Source organism: Chlamydomonas reinhardtii, chromosome 6 (genome assembly GCF_000002595.2).
Source record: "Chlamydomonas reinhardtii strain CC-503 cw92 mt+ chromosome 6, whole genome shotgun sequence".
NCBI lineage: Eukaryota > Viridiplantae > Chlorophyta > Chlorophyceae > Chlamydomonadales > Chlamydomonadaceae > Chlamydomonas > Chlamydomonas reinhardtii.
Genome location: NC_057009.1, coordinates 5887737 through 5901672, shown reverse-complemented (window position 1 = coordinate 5901672; position 13936 = coordinate 5887737). Strand labels below are relative to the sequence as shown.

Genomic DNA, 13936 nt, shown 5'->3' with positions numbered 1-13936 from the left:
TACTTTCTCTGTTTTGAGCCTGAGAAGCTCCGCAGGAGTTGTCCATCCTCCTGGCAGCACTTCTTCTGCCTGCATCCTTTTGGCTCATTGAGAGGGCTGTCTAGGGAAAACGGCCGCGTTGTGACGGTCAGCTGTTAACGCACGCACTTCTAGGAGCTGCCGGAAAGGATACTCTATATACGAACCTTCCTTGGATCACGTACAGTCAGTACAAGTGGCTCGCGCGCCAGGCTTGGAGGTCGGACGACGCGAGCGGGTGGGCGGGGCGGAGCCCTCGTTTCCTCGCGTGTGAGCCTGCCCCCGCCGGCGCGTGAGGGCCATGGGGGCCGGCAGCACCCCAAGCGCCGGCCCACATCAGGGCTGCGTCACCCGCTGCCCGGCTGAGCGCTACATCCGGACGCGACACGGGGACGGGAACAGCGGCCACGGGCCCGTGCAGGACAGCAGCCCGCTGGGGCGGTCACGGGGGCAGGCACACACGCCAGCTAGCGGCCACAGCAGCAGTACGGAGGCTGCCGCCGACCTTGTGACAAGTACATCTGGTAGTTACAGCTGCTCCGATTTCGGCGGTGCTGGTAGCAGTTGCAGCAGCAGCAGCAGCAGCAGCAGTAGCAGCAGTAGCAGTACTCGGTGTCGCAGCAGCCCTGCTTGCGGTAAGACGGGAGGCCGCAATGGGGAAGGGAGCCGCGCACACCTCTGCCCCGGCCCCTGCGACAGCAGCCCAACAGCCGCGGCCGGGCCGGCCCTGTGCCCAGGCCAAGTCGAGCTTTACCGGAGGAGTAGATGTGGGGGGAGAGTGCAGTACTCGGGGCCGGCGCTGCTGCTCCTCGCGGCGCTGCAGCTCCTGTTGGGGGCCGTGAGCGAGGCGGTGTGGGCGGCTCTGGCGCTGACAGCTGCGCAAGCCGCGGAGCTCGGCTCAGCGGCTCACGGGGTGCTGCAGCTTGGCCTGAGGACTTGCAGTGGCAGTGCGGATGCTGCGGATGAGACAGGGAGGAGGTCCGGCATGTCGAGGGCCCGTTGTACCGAGGCTGCTGGCGGCGCCAGCGCCGGCGCCCGTGTCTTCCAGGGTACCTACAGGCACAGTGACGGTGGGTGCCAGTCCATACCTCGGCGCAGTAGCTGGCTGGCTGCAGCCAGCGTCACCCAGCAAGACGGGGCAGCAGCGGCAACAGCTGCAGCTGCGGTAGCAGAGGCTGTCGGGGCTAGGGCGCCCCAGCGGCAGCGGCGGCGGTATCGAGCACAGCTGTTGTCTGGGGCGCCGCCATTGCGGGGGCTGCTCCCGGCAGCGCTGGTGGTGCTGGTGCTGTTGCTGGGGACTTGGCCACGCGCCTCTGAAGCGCAGGTCGTCAACATCCCCTCCCTCGTGGTGCGTTGGCATGACGGACAACGCCACTACCCGCTTGCCTGCTGCGCATACTGCCAACGCCACGCCCACGCAAGCCCACGCCTGCGCTCATATGCCCACATGCGCGGTCATGGTCCCGTTTGTGTTGCGCCACACATCACAAGCGGCATGTACGGTAATATTCTACAGTACGGTATCGATCCTGACCCCAGCCTTTCCCATGGTCATTCCTTCTCTTGTCACAGATGTCGCCGGATTCAAAGAGCACCACCGCGGCAGGCCTCACCACGGATGGTTATTATGTCGTGGCGGCGGGTGCGGCGCCGCAGGCCGTGTTCAGTGTCACCAGCAGCGGAGCCTCAAGTCAGTTCAATCTGGTCATCTGGTACCGTTACCCGGACACGGACGGAAACGGACCCCTGAAAAAGAGTGGTGGCAACCTCATCATCTCCGCTGCCGGGGACACCTCTGGGCCCATCGTAACCGGTGAGGAACACGCACACGGCCAGTCGTCGTGAACACCAGTCGTGCAGCGGATTCCACCCACTGATGTCGCCACCGTTTCCTGAGGGACCGCAACATCCATACCACGCACGTGCACATACGCCATTCCCTCTCCCCTGCAGGCGGCAACCAGCAAGCCGTCCCGCTGACCGTCACCAACGAAACAAACGTGTTAGACACCGTCACAAACGGCATGCTCGCTGGCTGCTACGTTGTGCGTATCTCGCTTGTGCCGCCTGGCACAATCAGCTATGTGGGCAGCCCCGCGTACGCCGGCATCCGCGCCGGCAACCCGCCCTGGAATAAGTGCAGCGACGTGAGTGGCGGCGGCTTAGCGGGCTGAACGGGGTTTGCCACGTTGGGCAGAGGCTGCGGTGACATGGGCATGGGGTTGCAGCTGCGGGTGCTGGAGGTTACGAGAAGCTAGGAGCCAGCCACACGGCATGCGCAGAATGCTAAACATGCGGGCTCTAGCTAGATCTGTTGCGTGCGGTAGCAGTGTGGTGCTTTACGGGTACCTCTAACCTCGCCATCGCCCGGGTGCCGTCAACAGGTGGTCAACATCCCGCCCAACTGTAACTCCGCTCTGTGAGTCAGGCCTCCAGACACTCCTGGACAGCCGCCCCTGTTGTGCCTGCAGTGCGTGTGCCTGGGCTCGCCACCCGCAACCTGCCCTACCTCCCACTCGACCCTACTCGACTCACTGCGCACACACACGGCCCCCAAACACACACGCACACGCAGATTCACCTACACGCCCAGTGGCACGTCCGTACCCGGCGGCACCGCGGTGATCACGCAGCCCACCACAGGCCCCTCCTGCGCCTTCCTGGGGTTCAATGTCCCCAACGGCGCCTGTACGGACGCAGAGGGTGGGTGCCGCGCCCCCTCCCAGTTTGCAGCAGGGCATGCAGCGCACTCCGGCGCACATTGGGTTTTGTGCTACATAGCGCCAAGGACCACAGCCGGGAAAGCAGAGTGGGTAGCAGTGGAGAGGACCCGACACGCGAGCTCCACTGCCTGAGATGTAAGAACCCGCCACTCGCCTGCCTGGGCTCCCATGCAACCGCTGCAGGCACCGCGTTGACGTACCGGTGGGAGGCGTACGGCAACGGCAGTACAACGCCCTGGATCATAAAGTACGGACAGAACATCACCTTCAGTACGGGCCTGCCTGGACTGGAGCTGCCGGCGGGCAAGTGATGGACCGGGGATGGGCCGTGCGTGGGCGGCGCAGCAGCAGTGTGGCGGAGGCGGGGCGGGGCCGCGCGTGCGGGCTGTGCTGCCAGTCCTTCTTGCAAAGCAAAAGCGTGTATCATTGTCATCAAGGCCCAGTAATTGGCAAAAAGTTGGTATGTCGCATGCTTCGTTGCCCTGAACCCGCGCAGGCACCTGGACCGTAAACCTGGTCGTGGTGGACACGCCCCTTAACACGAGCCTCACGCGCAACAAAACCATCTCGTTCACTAATGTAAGAGCCTGCGGGTTGTGATGCAACATGCACGGCGGTGTAGTGCTTTTATTCGATGCAGGCCTGTGGCCATAACGCGCGCCACGTGCACCCCACAACAAACGGGTTGTTTCAGCACCCCGCGCCTTCACGCGCGCCCGCATACACACACGCACGCTTCCTTGAAGGTAGTGTAACGTTCCGCATTCCCTTGTGGTCTCTTACGCAGATCGTAATCAACGCCTGCAAAATCAATTACCCGCCCACTGCGCCCGTACTGACCGGTTCTACCTGCGGCGTCGACCCGGTCACCGTCACTGCCAATTCCACTGATGCGAACTGGGACCCCATGACTTTTGCCTTTACCCTCCGGAACGGTCTGGGTGTCGTGATGGCGTCAAGTGGCGGTTACACGTCGAATACAACCGTGTCGTACACATCAACCAACACGGCGGGCGGCACGCTGGCACCCGGAACTTACTCTCTCACGGTGGGTGGGATGCGCGCGTGGTGTTACGCGGCTGCATCGTCGGGTGGTCGGGACTGTGAGCTGGTCACAATCGGGAGTGCTGGTGCTCTTTGGACCTGCCGGGGGGTTGGGTTGATTCCGCAGCCCAGAGATGCCCAGGAGTAACTGCAGAGGCTGCAGGCGTGGGCCCGTCTTATTAACCAGTGGTGCTGGTGTGCTGACTCGGTTCTGCGGCCAGCACTCACACCCAATACCGTACCCAGCGCCAGGTCAGCCTGTGCCACCGCGTGCCTGCTCCGGTCGGTGGTCTGCGCCATGAACCGTACACCCGTGCACGTCCCCCTGCCTGCAGGTGGCGGTGAAGGATGGGAACGCTGTCCCGGCGGTGGGGCCTAACACCACGGTGGGTGCGCGGAATACAGTTGCGTGTGATGACACAGTGCTGCAGTCTCAACGCTCAAACTACCCAAGTTTGCGTGAGGCAGGGGCCCGCGCGCCCGCTGTGCCCGCTCAGGACTTGCTGTAGCGCTGACTGACGTGCCTTTGTTCGTTCATGTTGCTTAGCCTGCTGTGAGGTGTTGAGCTGGAAGGTTGACTCATGCATTACTAAGGCTGGCCACTGCTCCGTGCGCCGTGCAATGCAGGTGTCGATTGGCGTAGGCTGGTTGTGCTCACCGCCTCCCTCGCCACCTCCACCGCCCCCCAGCCCTGGGCCGCCGCCCAGTCCGGCGCCGCTGCCTCCCACACCACCCAGCCCACCGTTGCCCCCCAGCCCGATGCCGCCACTGCCACCGCCATCGCCCGTCCCGCCTAGCCCTGCTCCTCCCCTTCCACCGAGCCCTCCACCCCCAATACCGCCTAGCCCTCCTCCTCCTCTCCCTCCTAGGCCTCCACCACCACCTGTTCCGCCCAGTCCAGCTCCGCCCCCTCTCCCGCCCAGCCCGGCTCCGCCCCCCCTCCCGCCCAGCCCGGCTCCGCCCCCTCTCCCGCCCAGTCCAGCTCCGCCCCCTCTCCCGCCCAGCCCGGCTCCGCCCCCCCTCCCGCACAGCCCGGCTCCGCCCCCTCTCCCGCCCAGTCCAGCTCCGCCCCCCCTCCCGCCCAGCCCGGCTCCGCCCCCCCTCCCGCCCAGCCCGGCTCCGCCCCCTCTCCCGCCCAGTCCGGCTCCGCCCCCCCTCCCGCCCAGCCCGGCTCCGCCCCCCCTCCCGCCCAGCCCGGCTCCGCCCCCTCTCCCGCCCAGTCCAGCTACGCCCCCTCTCCCGCCTAGTCCAGCTCCGCCCCCTCTCCCGCCCAGTCCAGCTCCGCCCCCTCTCCCGCCCAGTCCAGCTCCGCCCCCCCTCCCGCCCAGTCCAGCTCCGCCCCCTCTCCCGCCCAGCCCGGCTCCGCCCCCCCTCCCGCCAAGCCCAGCTCCTCCCCCTCTTCCTCCTAGCCCGCCCCCGCCACTTCCTCCACCCCCAGTCCCGCCCAGTCCCGCGCCGCCGCTCCCACCCAGCCCGCCCCCTCCTCTCCCGCCGAGCCCGCCGCCTCCTCTCCCTTCCCGCCCTATGCCGCCAACTCCCCCCAGCCCAGACCCTCCCAGCCCAGCACCTGTCCACCCTCCCAGTCCTGACCCACCACCACCTTCCCCGCCACCTCGGCCCACCACGTGGCCCCTGCTGCCACCTGATCCATCACCTCCGCCTTCACCGGAACCACCGCAACCGCCCAGCCCAGCGCCTCCAAGCCCACCTCCCTCTCCTCCGCCTCCCCAAGCGCCCAGCTCTCACCCTCCCAGCCCACCTCCCTCTCCTCCTCCGCCCGAGCCGCCCAGTCCGGCGCCTCCCAACCCACCGCCCTCTCCTCCTCCGCCCGAGCCGCCAAGCCCGGCGCCGCCGAGCCCACCTCCGCCGCCACCTCCACCGTCTCCTCCGCCACGGCCCGCAAGCTGGCCCCTCGAGCCGCCTTCACCATCACCACCACCCTCCCCAGAACCGCCGGTGCCCCCTCCCCCTCCCCCTCCCAGCCAACCTCCCTCTCCTCCGCCTCCCCAACCGCCCAGCCCTCACCCTCCCAGCCCACCTCCCTCTCCTCCTCCGCCCGAGCCGCCGAGCCCGGCGCCGCCGAGCCCCCCTCCGCCGCCACCTCCACCGTCTCCTCCACCACGGCCCGCAAGCTGGCCCCTCGAGCCGCCTTCACCATCACCACCACCCTCCCCAGAACCGCCGCTGCCCCCTTCCCCTACCCCTCCCAGCCTTCCTCCCGCTCCGCTTCCTCCCCAACTGCTGAGTCCGGCGCCGCCCAGCCCACCTCCCTCTCCTCCTCCGCCCGAGCCGCCCAGTCCGGCGCCTCCCAGCCCACCTCCCTCTCCTCCTCCGCCCGAGCCGCCAAGCCCGGCGCCGCCGAGCCCCCCTCCGCCGCCACCTCCACTGTCTCCTCCGCCACGGCCCGCAAGCTGGCCCCTCGAGCCGCCTTCACCATCACCACCACCCTCCCCAGAACCGCCGCTGCCCCCTCCCCCTCCCCCTCCCAGCCCTCCTCCCTTTCCGCTTCCTCCGCAACCGCCGAATCCGGCGCCGCCCAGCCCACCTCCCTCTCCTCCTCCGCCCGAGCCGCCCAGTCCGGCGCCTCCCAGCCCACATTCCTCTCCTCCTCCGCCCGAGCCGCCAAGCCCGGCGCCGCCGAGCCCCCCTCCGCCGCCACCTCCACCGTCTCCTCCGCCACGGCCCGCAAGCTGGCCCCTCGAGCCGCCTTCACCATCACCACCACCCTCCCCAGAACCGCCGCTGCCCCCTCCCCCTCCCCCTCCCAGCCCTCCTCCCTCTCCGCTTCCTCCCCAACCGCCGAGTCCGGCGCCGCCCAGCCCACCTCCCCCTCCTCCTCCGCCCGAGCCGCCCAGTCCGGCGCCTCCCAACCCACCTCCCTCTCCTCCTCCGCCCGAGCCGCCAAGCCCGGCGCCGCCGAGCCCCCCTCCGCCGCCACCTCCACCGTCTCCTCCGCCACGGCCCGCAAGCTGGCCCCTCGAGCCGCCTTCACCATCACCACCACCCTCCCCAGAACCGCCTTTGCCCCCTCCCCCTCCCCCTTCCAGCCCTCCTCCTTCTCCGCTTCCTCCCCAACCGCCCAGTCCGGTACCTGCCTCTCCACCACCCAGCCCACAACCGCCCCCTATTTCGCATAGCCCACCGCCACCTGTGCCTCCCAGCCCACCTCCCAAACCACCTAGCCCAGCGCCTCCGCACGCACCTCCTCATCCACCGCCGCCCCCTGCGCCACCTAGCGCCGTCCCTCCCAGTCCCTCGCTGACCGTGCCTTCCAGCCCGCCGCCACCGCTGCCTTCGAGCCCTCTGCCGCCAACACCGCCCAGCCCTGCGCCTCCGGTTCAACCCAGCCCAGCACCTCCCATTCCGCCGAGCCCTCGGCCACCGGTGCCGCTTAGCCCCGCTCCTCCCGTCCCACCCTCTCCACCGTCTCCGTTGCCACCCAGCCCCCCGCCGCTGCCGCCGCCTCCCAGCCCGATGCCCCCTGCTCCGCCCAGTCCTCCTCCGTCGCCGCCATCCGCCTCCTCGCCACCACCTCTGCCGCCATCGCCTCCACCCGCACCTCCTCTTTCACCGCCCATGCCATCCCCGCCGTTGCTGCCGCCGCCGCCCTCGCCGCCGCCGCCCCCTGCGCGATCGCCTCCGAACCCGCCGCGGCCGCCGCGGCCCCCCGCGCCGCCCTTCCCGCCCATCATTATTCCGAACATTGGCGTACCACCTGAGTACATTGCGACTGGCGGGGGCAGCAGCACCACCACCACCACCACAACGACTTCTAACTCCACCACCAGCACGAGCGGCAGCGGCAGTGGCAGTGGCAGCCCAAGTGCCAACGGCCCCACCACCTCCAACGGCCCCACCACCTCCAACGGCGCCCCCGACGGCAGCACTGGCACCGCCGCTCTTGCAGCCCCGCCGCCGGCCGCTGCTACAGCCGCCGGCGGCGGGCCGGCGCAGAGCTTTCTGACCGTGACTCAGCAAGTGGACGTGCCGGAGGCATTGGCCTCGAGTGCCGAGGCCCTGGCGGCGTTGTTTCCAACCGCAACCGAGATCTCGATCAGCGGCAGCAAAGTGGAGATCCCGGTTGAGATCACAACCGCCGTGTCGGCTGTAGCCGTCATTTCGGCGCCCATCAGCACAGCCAGCGGCGGCAGTGGCAGTAGCGGAAGCGGCAGTAGCGGCGGCACACAAGTCACTGTAGACTGCAGCAGCACCTTCCTCAACGCATTCAAAGCCGAGCTGGTCTTCCGCTCCGACGTGTCAGCATCCGTACTCGCCAACATCACCTGCAACAGCGGCGGCGGCAACGGCGGCAGTAGCAGCAAGAGCGGCGGCACCTCTGCTCCCGCGGCCGCCCACCATCACCACCATCGGATGCTGCAGCAGCGGCACCGTCAGCTGATGCAGACGCCCGACAGCGGCAGTGGTGGCGGCGTCAGCAGCTGCGTCAGCAACAGCAGCATGACGTTGGTGCTGGTGCTGCGTGTGCCAGCGGACGACAGCCTGGGCGCGGACGTGTACCGCCAGAGGCTGCAGAGCGCGCTGGAGCAGGTGTGTGTGTGTGTGTGTGTGTCTTTGTCTGTGGCTGTGTGTGGCTGTGTGTGTGTTGGTATGCCAACAGCCATCTGAACATGCGCGAATCAAATGCGGGTTGTGTCGTGCCCCGCCCCCAACCCGGACCTGTGCACGTGCAGTGGCAAGCCGAGTCGGACGCAGGCGCCGCGGACGGCGTTGCCAACTGGCTGCGGCTGTGTGCGCCCACAGCGGAGCGCATCCGGACCTCCTCCGAGGTGAGTGTGGAAACACACACACACGCACTCCGTGTGTTTCCTCGTGCTCTCTTCTGACGCGGGCGTGTGTAGAGGCCTGGACGCCTCTGCAGCTCCGGTCTCCATCGGAGGGCGGCTGCACGTGGGGTTTGTCCGCTTCCGAGCAACCCACAACACGACTGCCACAGCCTTGCGCATTTCCCTCGGAAGCCGGCTGACCCGCTGCCTCCCACGCCGCTGGCTTGCTGCCTTTTACCGCAACTGTGGCTGCGGCTGCAGGTGCGTGTGGTTCAGCAGGTGCCCCTCAACGCAGCCGGCACCGCCGCCGTGTCCGCCGTGTGCGGCAGAGCCGGCAACCCCACCTCCACCACCGCTTTCGGCGGCGCCGGCAGCACCTCTGTCACCTGCCAGCTGGACGTGCCCGCGGCTGGACAGCCCTCAGACACCGGCCCGCCGGTGAGTGGGTCCACTGTGCGCGTCGCGGCGGCGCCCTGCCTTCCCCATGTGTGCCTACCGCACTCAGCTACCGTACCAGAGACCATTGTTACGGACCATGCTACGTGCTGTGAATGCGCTATGCTACGTGCTGGGTTATGTGCCGTATGACTTGCGGTGTGGCTTGCTGTGTGACTCGGCTTGTTGAAGGACGTGCGCTCGCGCTCACACAGGGCGCCTTTGCCAGCAACACCGACCGCAGCGCGGCTGCCCCCGCCCCCGCCGGCTCGTCTATCAGCTGGCTTCCCATCATCGTCACGGCGGCGGGGGTGGGCGTGGTGGGCGGCGGCCTGTGCTGCATCATCATTGGCGTGGTGGCGGTGCGGCGGCGGCGGCGCAAACGGGAGGAGGAGGAGGAGCGGCGGCAGCGGCCGGAGGAGGAGGAGCAGGTGTGTGTGTGTGTGTGTGTGTGTGTGTGTGTGTGTGTGTGTGTGTGTGTGTGTGTGTGTGTGTGTGTGTGTGTGTGTGTGTATGTGTGTTGCACCGAGGCCATCTGGTACGGTAGCCCTGCCCCACTAAGCGCCGTCTGGGGCTTCCCGCGGGCGGTTCGGCTTGATGCTCTGTTGGGCACACAGGCAAGGCAGCGGTGTCTGCCACTCGCCGTAACGATTGAACTTACTCCGCGGTGCCGTTGCCTGTCCACCCACCCACGTCCGACCACAGCAGGCCGCAAAGCGCCAGGCTCTGGATGCGGAGGACACGGCACCGGACAGCGGCGGCGACGGCAGCGGCTGGGGCGCCGCCGCCGCGCCGCCGCCGGCACCTCCCGGGAACGCGTTCGCTGCTGCCGACGTCGCCGCCGCAGCTGCGGCTTCGGCCTTTGCGGCGGGCGCCTCACGGCGCGACTCATTCATGACAGGTGCGGCTGCGGCGGCTGCGGCAGCTCCCAACAACGATGCGGCCATGAACGCCACGCCAGTCGGCGGCATGCTGAGCATCTTGGCGGCATCGCGGCACACAGCAGCACCGGCGGATAACATGGCGGCATCGGGCCGCATGCGCCGAGCCTCCGTTACTCTGGAGCACACGGACGCGATCCGCAAAGCCCTGGCGGACGTTCTCAAGCAGGGCAATGGCGGTGGCGGCGGCGCCGCCGCCGCCACCGGGGTGGCCGCCGCCGCCGATGCCTTGGGCAGTGCTGGCGCTCCCGGCCCCGCCGTAAATAGCGGCATGATGATCAGCACGTCGGGTGTGTCGCCGCAAACCTCCGTCACGGGTAGGCAGCCAGGCCCGAGCGCCAGCAGCCCCGTTGCATCGCGCGTGTTGGGCCGGATCTCAGACAGCGATGCAGGTGACGTCATTGTTGGGTCTGGCGAGTTGCCCAACCTTGCAACCGGCGGCTGCCTCGGCGCCACGACCAGCAGCGGCTACACGAAGACGGCGGCAGCGGCCGCCGCCGCCGCTGCTGCTGGCGGCGGCGCCGCCAGCGTCACGGAGAAGCGCAGCGGCTTCCTTGCACGCCTCACCGCGCGCACGGTCTCCCGCACCTCGGTGCTGCCGGACCGCTCTCCCTCGTCCACAGCCACCGGCTTTGCGCGGCCCGAGCCCGAGGGCGCCGCCGCCGGTGCCGGCGCCGACCGCATCTCGCCGGCTGCGGCGGCCGCGGCGGCGACCGCGACGGCCCTGCTGGCGGGTGTCCGTGCCGGCAGTGCGCCCGCCAGTCCTGCCTCCCAGCGCAGCGCGAAGCGCTCGCACACGGACCTGGGCCACATGCCCTCCCGCCTGCAGCTGGTCACCACCCCCGCCGGCGCCGCCCCACTGAGCGTGTACAGCAACTTGACCTTTGCGCCGGACGGCCCAACAGACGGCACCGAGCGGCGCAGCGGCAGCGGCAGCAGCAGCGCGCGCACGAGCCGCATGTCGGGCAACGCGGCGTCGACGCTGCTGCGTGTGGGGGCGCCAGCGACGCCGCCAACTGGGCTGCATCGGCTGTCAGGCTCCGGCGGCCCGGCGGCGCCGGCCTCACCCTCGGGTGCAGCCGCCGCCCCCGTCAAGCGCGGCACGACGCTCCGCAACCTCGCTTCCGCATTCTTTGGCGGCGGCAGGCTGAGTGGCAACGGCGCCCCCAGCGAGTCCGCCGCCAGGGCGCCGCCACTGTCAGCGCCGACTGACGTGGGTGCTGGCTTTGCACCGGCGTCGCCAGGGGCATCGGCGCGCCTGGGCCTGGTGTCGCCGCCGTCACGGACGCGGGGGGCGCTGACTCGCAGTGCGGTGTCTATGAAGGAAGTGTTCGGCCGTAGCCGCGGCGCCATGACACCGCCGGCGGCGTCTGAGGCGAAGTCTGGCTCGGCGTCTTACCCCTGGCAGCAGGCGCCGTCGTCACCATCCATGGCGACAGGGGCCGCGGCAGGGGCCGCGGGCCCGCAAATGACGCCCGTGAGGGGCATGCGCGTCGCCTTTGTAAGTAGCGCCGACGGCCCGGGGGCAGGAGCAGGAGTCGGGCGGGAGGGCGGCAGCGGCACGGCAGTCCCCAGGTCGCATTCACTGCGCGGGACTGCGTCTGCGACCCGCACGTTTGGTCTGGGTCTGGAACCAGACCACACAGACCTGGAACTGGATGTGGACATCGGCGCCAGCGACGGTCCGGCGTCTGGTATGGTGGCCGCCGCCGGCTCGATCACCTCCGGCGGCAATGGTAGCGCAGCAGCCGCGGCCGCCGCCGCCATCGCAGGCGCGCCCAAGTGGCTGGCGGTCCGAGCGGGTGACGTCGCCGGCGGGCGTACAAACACCCTGGCGGCGGGTCAGCAGGCACGGTCGATGCCGCAGCGCCGCGCCACCTTCCATGCGGGCAGAACCGGCGGCGGCAGCACCGGTGGCGCCGCGGGCAGCGCCCCCGGCTCCCCTCGTGCCGCCGCCGCCATCACCTCAACTGGCTACCCCTTGCTGCCGTCCCGCTCCGCGGCGCTGCAGCCGCCGCCGCCGGCGCTGCCGTCCGCGTCGCCCACTGCTGGCGATGGCGGGACCGGCGGTGGCGGGACCGGCGGCGGCGGGCTGGAAGGCAAAAGCGCGATTGGACGCATGCTGGCGTCCGGCAGTCCGAGCGGTGTCGTCAGCCCCGGCAGCGCCACTCGCAGTGGCCTTGTGGTGATGCCGACACGCGGCTACTCCGGCTCCGGGCTCATCCCCATCTCCACCGCGCCGGCGTCGCGGTCACGGTCCCCTGCTGGCGGCAGCGGCGGCGGCAGCCTAGGCGGCGCCTTGGGCTCAGCAGCGGCCTCAGCGATGGCGACTACAAGTGCGGCAGCAGTGGCGTCGCGGGCGTCGCCCAATGCAAGTGGAGGGCGCCAAGGGGTGGACAGGTCGGGGTCCCCTGGGCCGGCGGCAGCGGCTGCGAAGGGCGCACCTGGCAGCAGCGGGGCGCGCCGCCAGCAGGTGCTGAGTCCGTTGGGGCGCTAGGTGGCAAAGCAACCTTGCTAGCTGTTTGCTGATGACATCCTGCCGTATTGCGAGAGGCGGCACGTATTATTTGCGAGCGTTGTGAGCCTCAAAGCCACATGTATGCCATAATACAAATGGATCCCGAAACGGGCTCATACGTGTCTGAACACAGTGCGTCGCGCAAATTTTGAACTTAAAGAAGCTCAGCCTGATGAAGACGACTCGCAAGACGTGAAAGCCTGTCTTGACATGAGTGTGCGCGTATGTTTGTGCTTTTGAACAAGCTTACCTTGACGGATGCACCGGCGGCGTGGGCTGGATGCCTGGCGTGGGGTTGTGTGTGACGATGCCCAACTGCTGTTGGCGTGCCGGCCGCATCAGGGGCTGTGCCTGTGACCCTGTGTGGTGTATTGGAAGATTTATGTGTTTACTTCGCATGCAACCGCGTCTCCTTGACCATTGGCAAGCCATGCCATGTATGGGACCTGAGCGGCGGTCGTGCGCACATGTAGTAATGCTGCATTTGCATTACTCTCAGGATGGGAGTTCAGGCCCCTCGCGCGGGGCCCAAAGGATTTGGCGTAATGCTACCGGCACTGTTTATGTACCGTGTGGGAGCAACGGGTGTTTGAGCAGGTGCGAGGCTTGCAGCACCTACGGTACTCCTTTGTGCACTGAAACAGGTGCATAGCCGCCAGTGCTGGGTAGATTGGTAGGTAGGGAGGGGTGCACAAGCCCCAGCGATGCCGATGCCAAATGCCAAATGGATCTGGATGTGGCGGCCATTGATGTTTGGGGACACTCAGGGGCCGCAACATGTCTCTGTAACAGCGCACCCGCATGCTTCTTGATTGCCTGTAACGTGGGCACGTGGCTGCGTGGCATCCAACCCGGCCAACTAACCCGGGCAACAAGGGAACCAACGGCCTGAGGATGGCTGGCACACCAGCCACCACTTGCCGACGCGCCAGGCAGCGCTACGCACAGGAACAAGGTCAGCAGGCCCCACCGGGTTTGCATATATATGAGCCCGCAGGATGCATGCCTGCTGATCGCGTCGTCAGACCCTGCGCGCGTGCGTGCGTGCGCCGGCTGCCGCGCTCAATCTTTCCTGCCTGGTGTGATGATGCGCACTGATGCCGTGCGTGGTAGGCCTGCCACGCACGACATCTTACACCAGTTGCAAGGGAAAGGGAAGCACAGACGGGTCTGGTCCGCTCGGCTCTGTTGGGCACCCTCCGGTCGTCACTCCGGTGCGCGCTGTGCGCACCCATGCTGTGATGCACCGGGGAAGCAGCACTCTGGCACGAACTTGCAGTGCTCATGCCCGCCCCGCCATCCCGCACGAGTGCAAATCGACCCTGCCGTCTTCAGGGAAACGGGAGAGGAGCGCCACGACGCCGCACCCGAGTTGGCCGAATGGCTCGATTCCGTGCGGCGACTTGCAAGTGAAGTCCCTCTTATGATCAGGCGCACACGTACGTCAGATTTCACCTCAACAGCGATGAAGGG

The 13936-nt window shown here is 68.3% G+C and overlaps 1 protein-coding gene across 1 annotated transcript; it reads left to right on the top strand.

The window, feature by feature from the left end:
• The first annotated feature begins 2 nt into the window (after window positions 1-2).
• On the top strand, window positions 3-13297 carry CHLRE_06g288252v5 (uncharacterized protein). Its single transcript, XM_043063379.1, has 15 exons — window positions 3-1366; window positions 1591-1831; window positions 1972-2165; window positions 2403-2437; window positions 2594-2721; window positions 2925-3044; window positions 3238-3320; window positions 3529-3789; window positions 4121-4171; window positions 4413-4432; window positions 7229-8333; window positions 8477-8572; window positions 8831-9007; window positions 9220-9435; window positions 9710-13297. Exons 1-15 carry the CDS (start codon window positions 320-322, stop codon window positions 12440-12442), a joined length of 6507 nt encoding a protein of 2168 aa, XP_042924085.1. The 5' UTR covers window positions 3-319; the 3' UTR covers window positions 12443-13297.
• The last annotated feature ends 639 nt before the right edge of the window (window positions 13298-13936 follow it).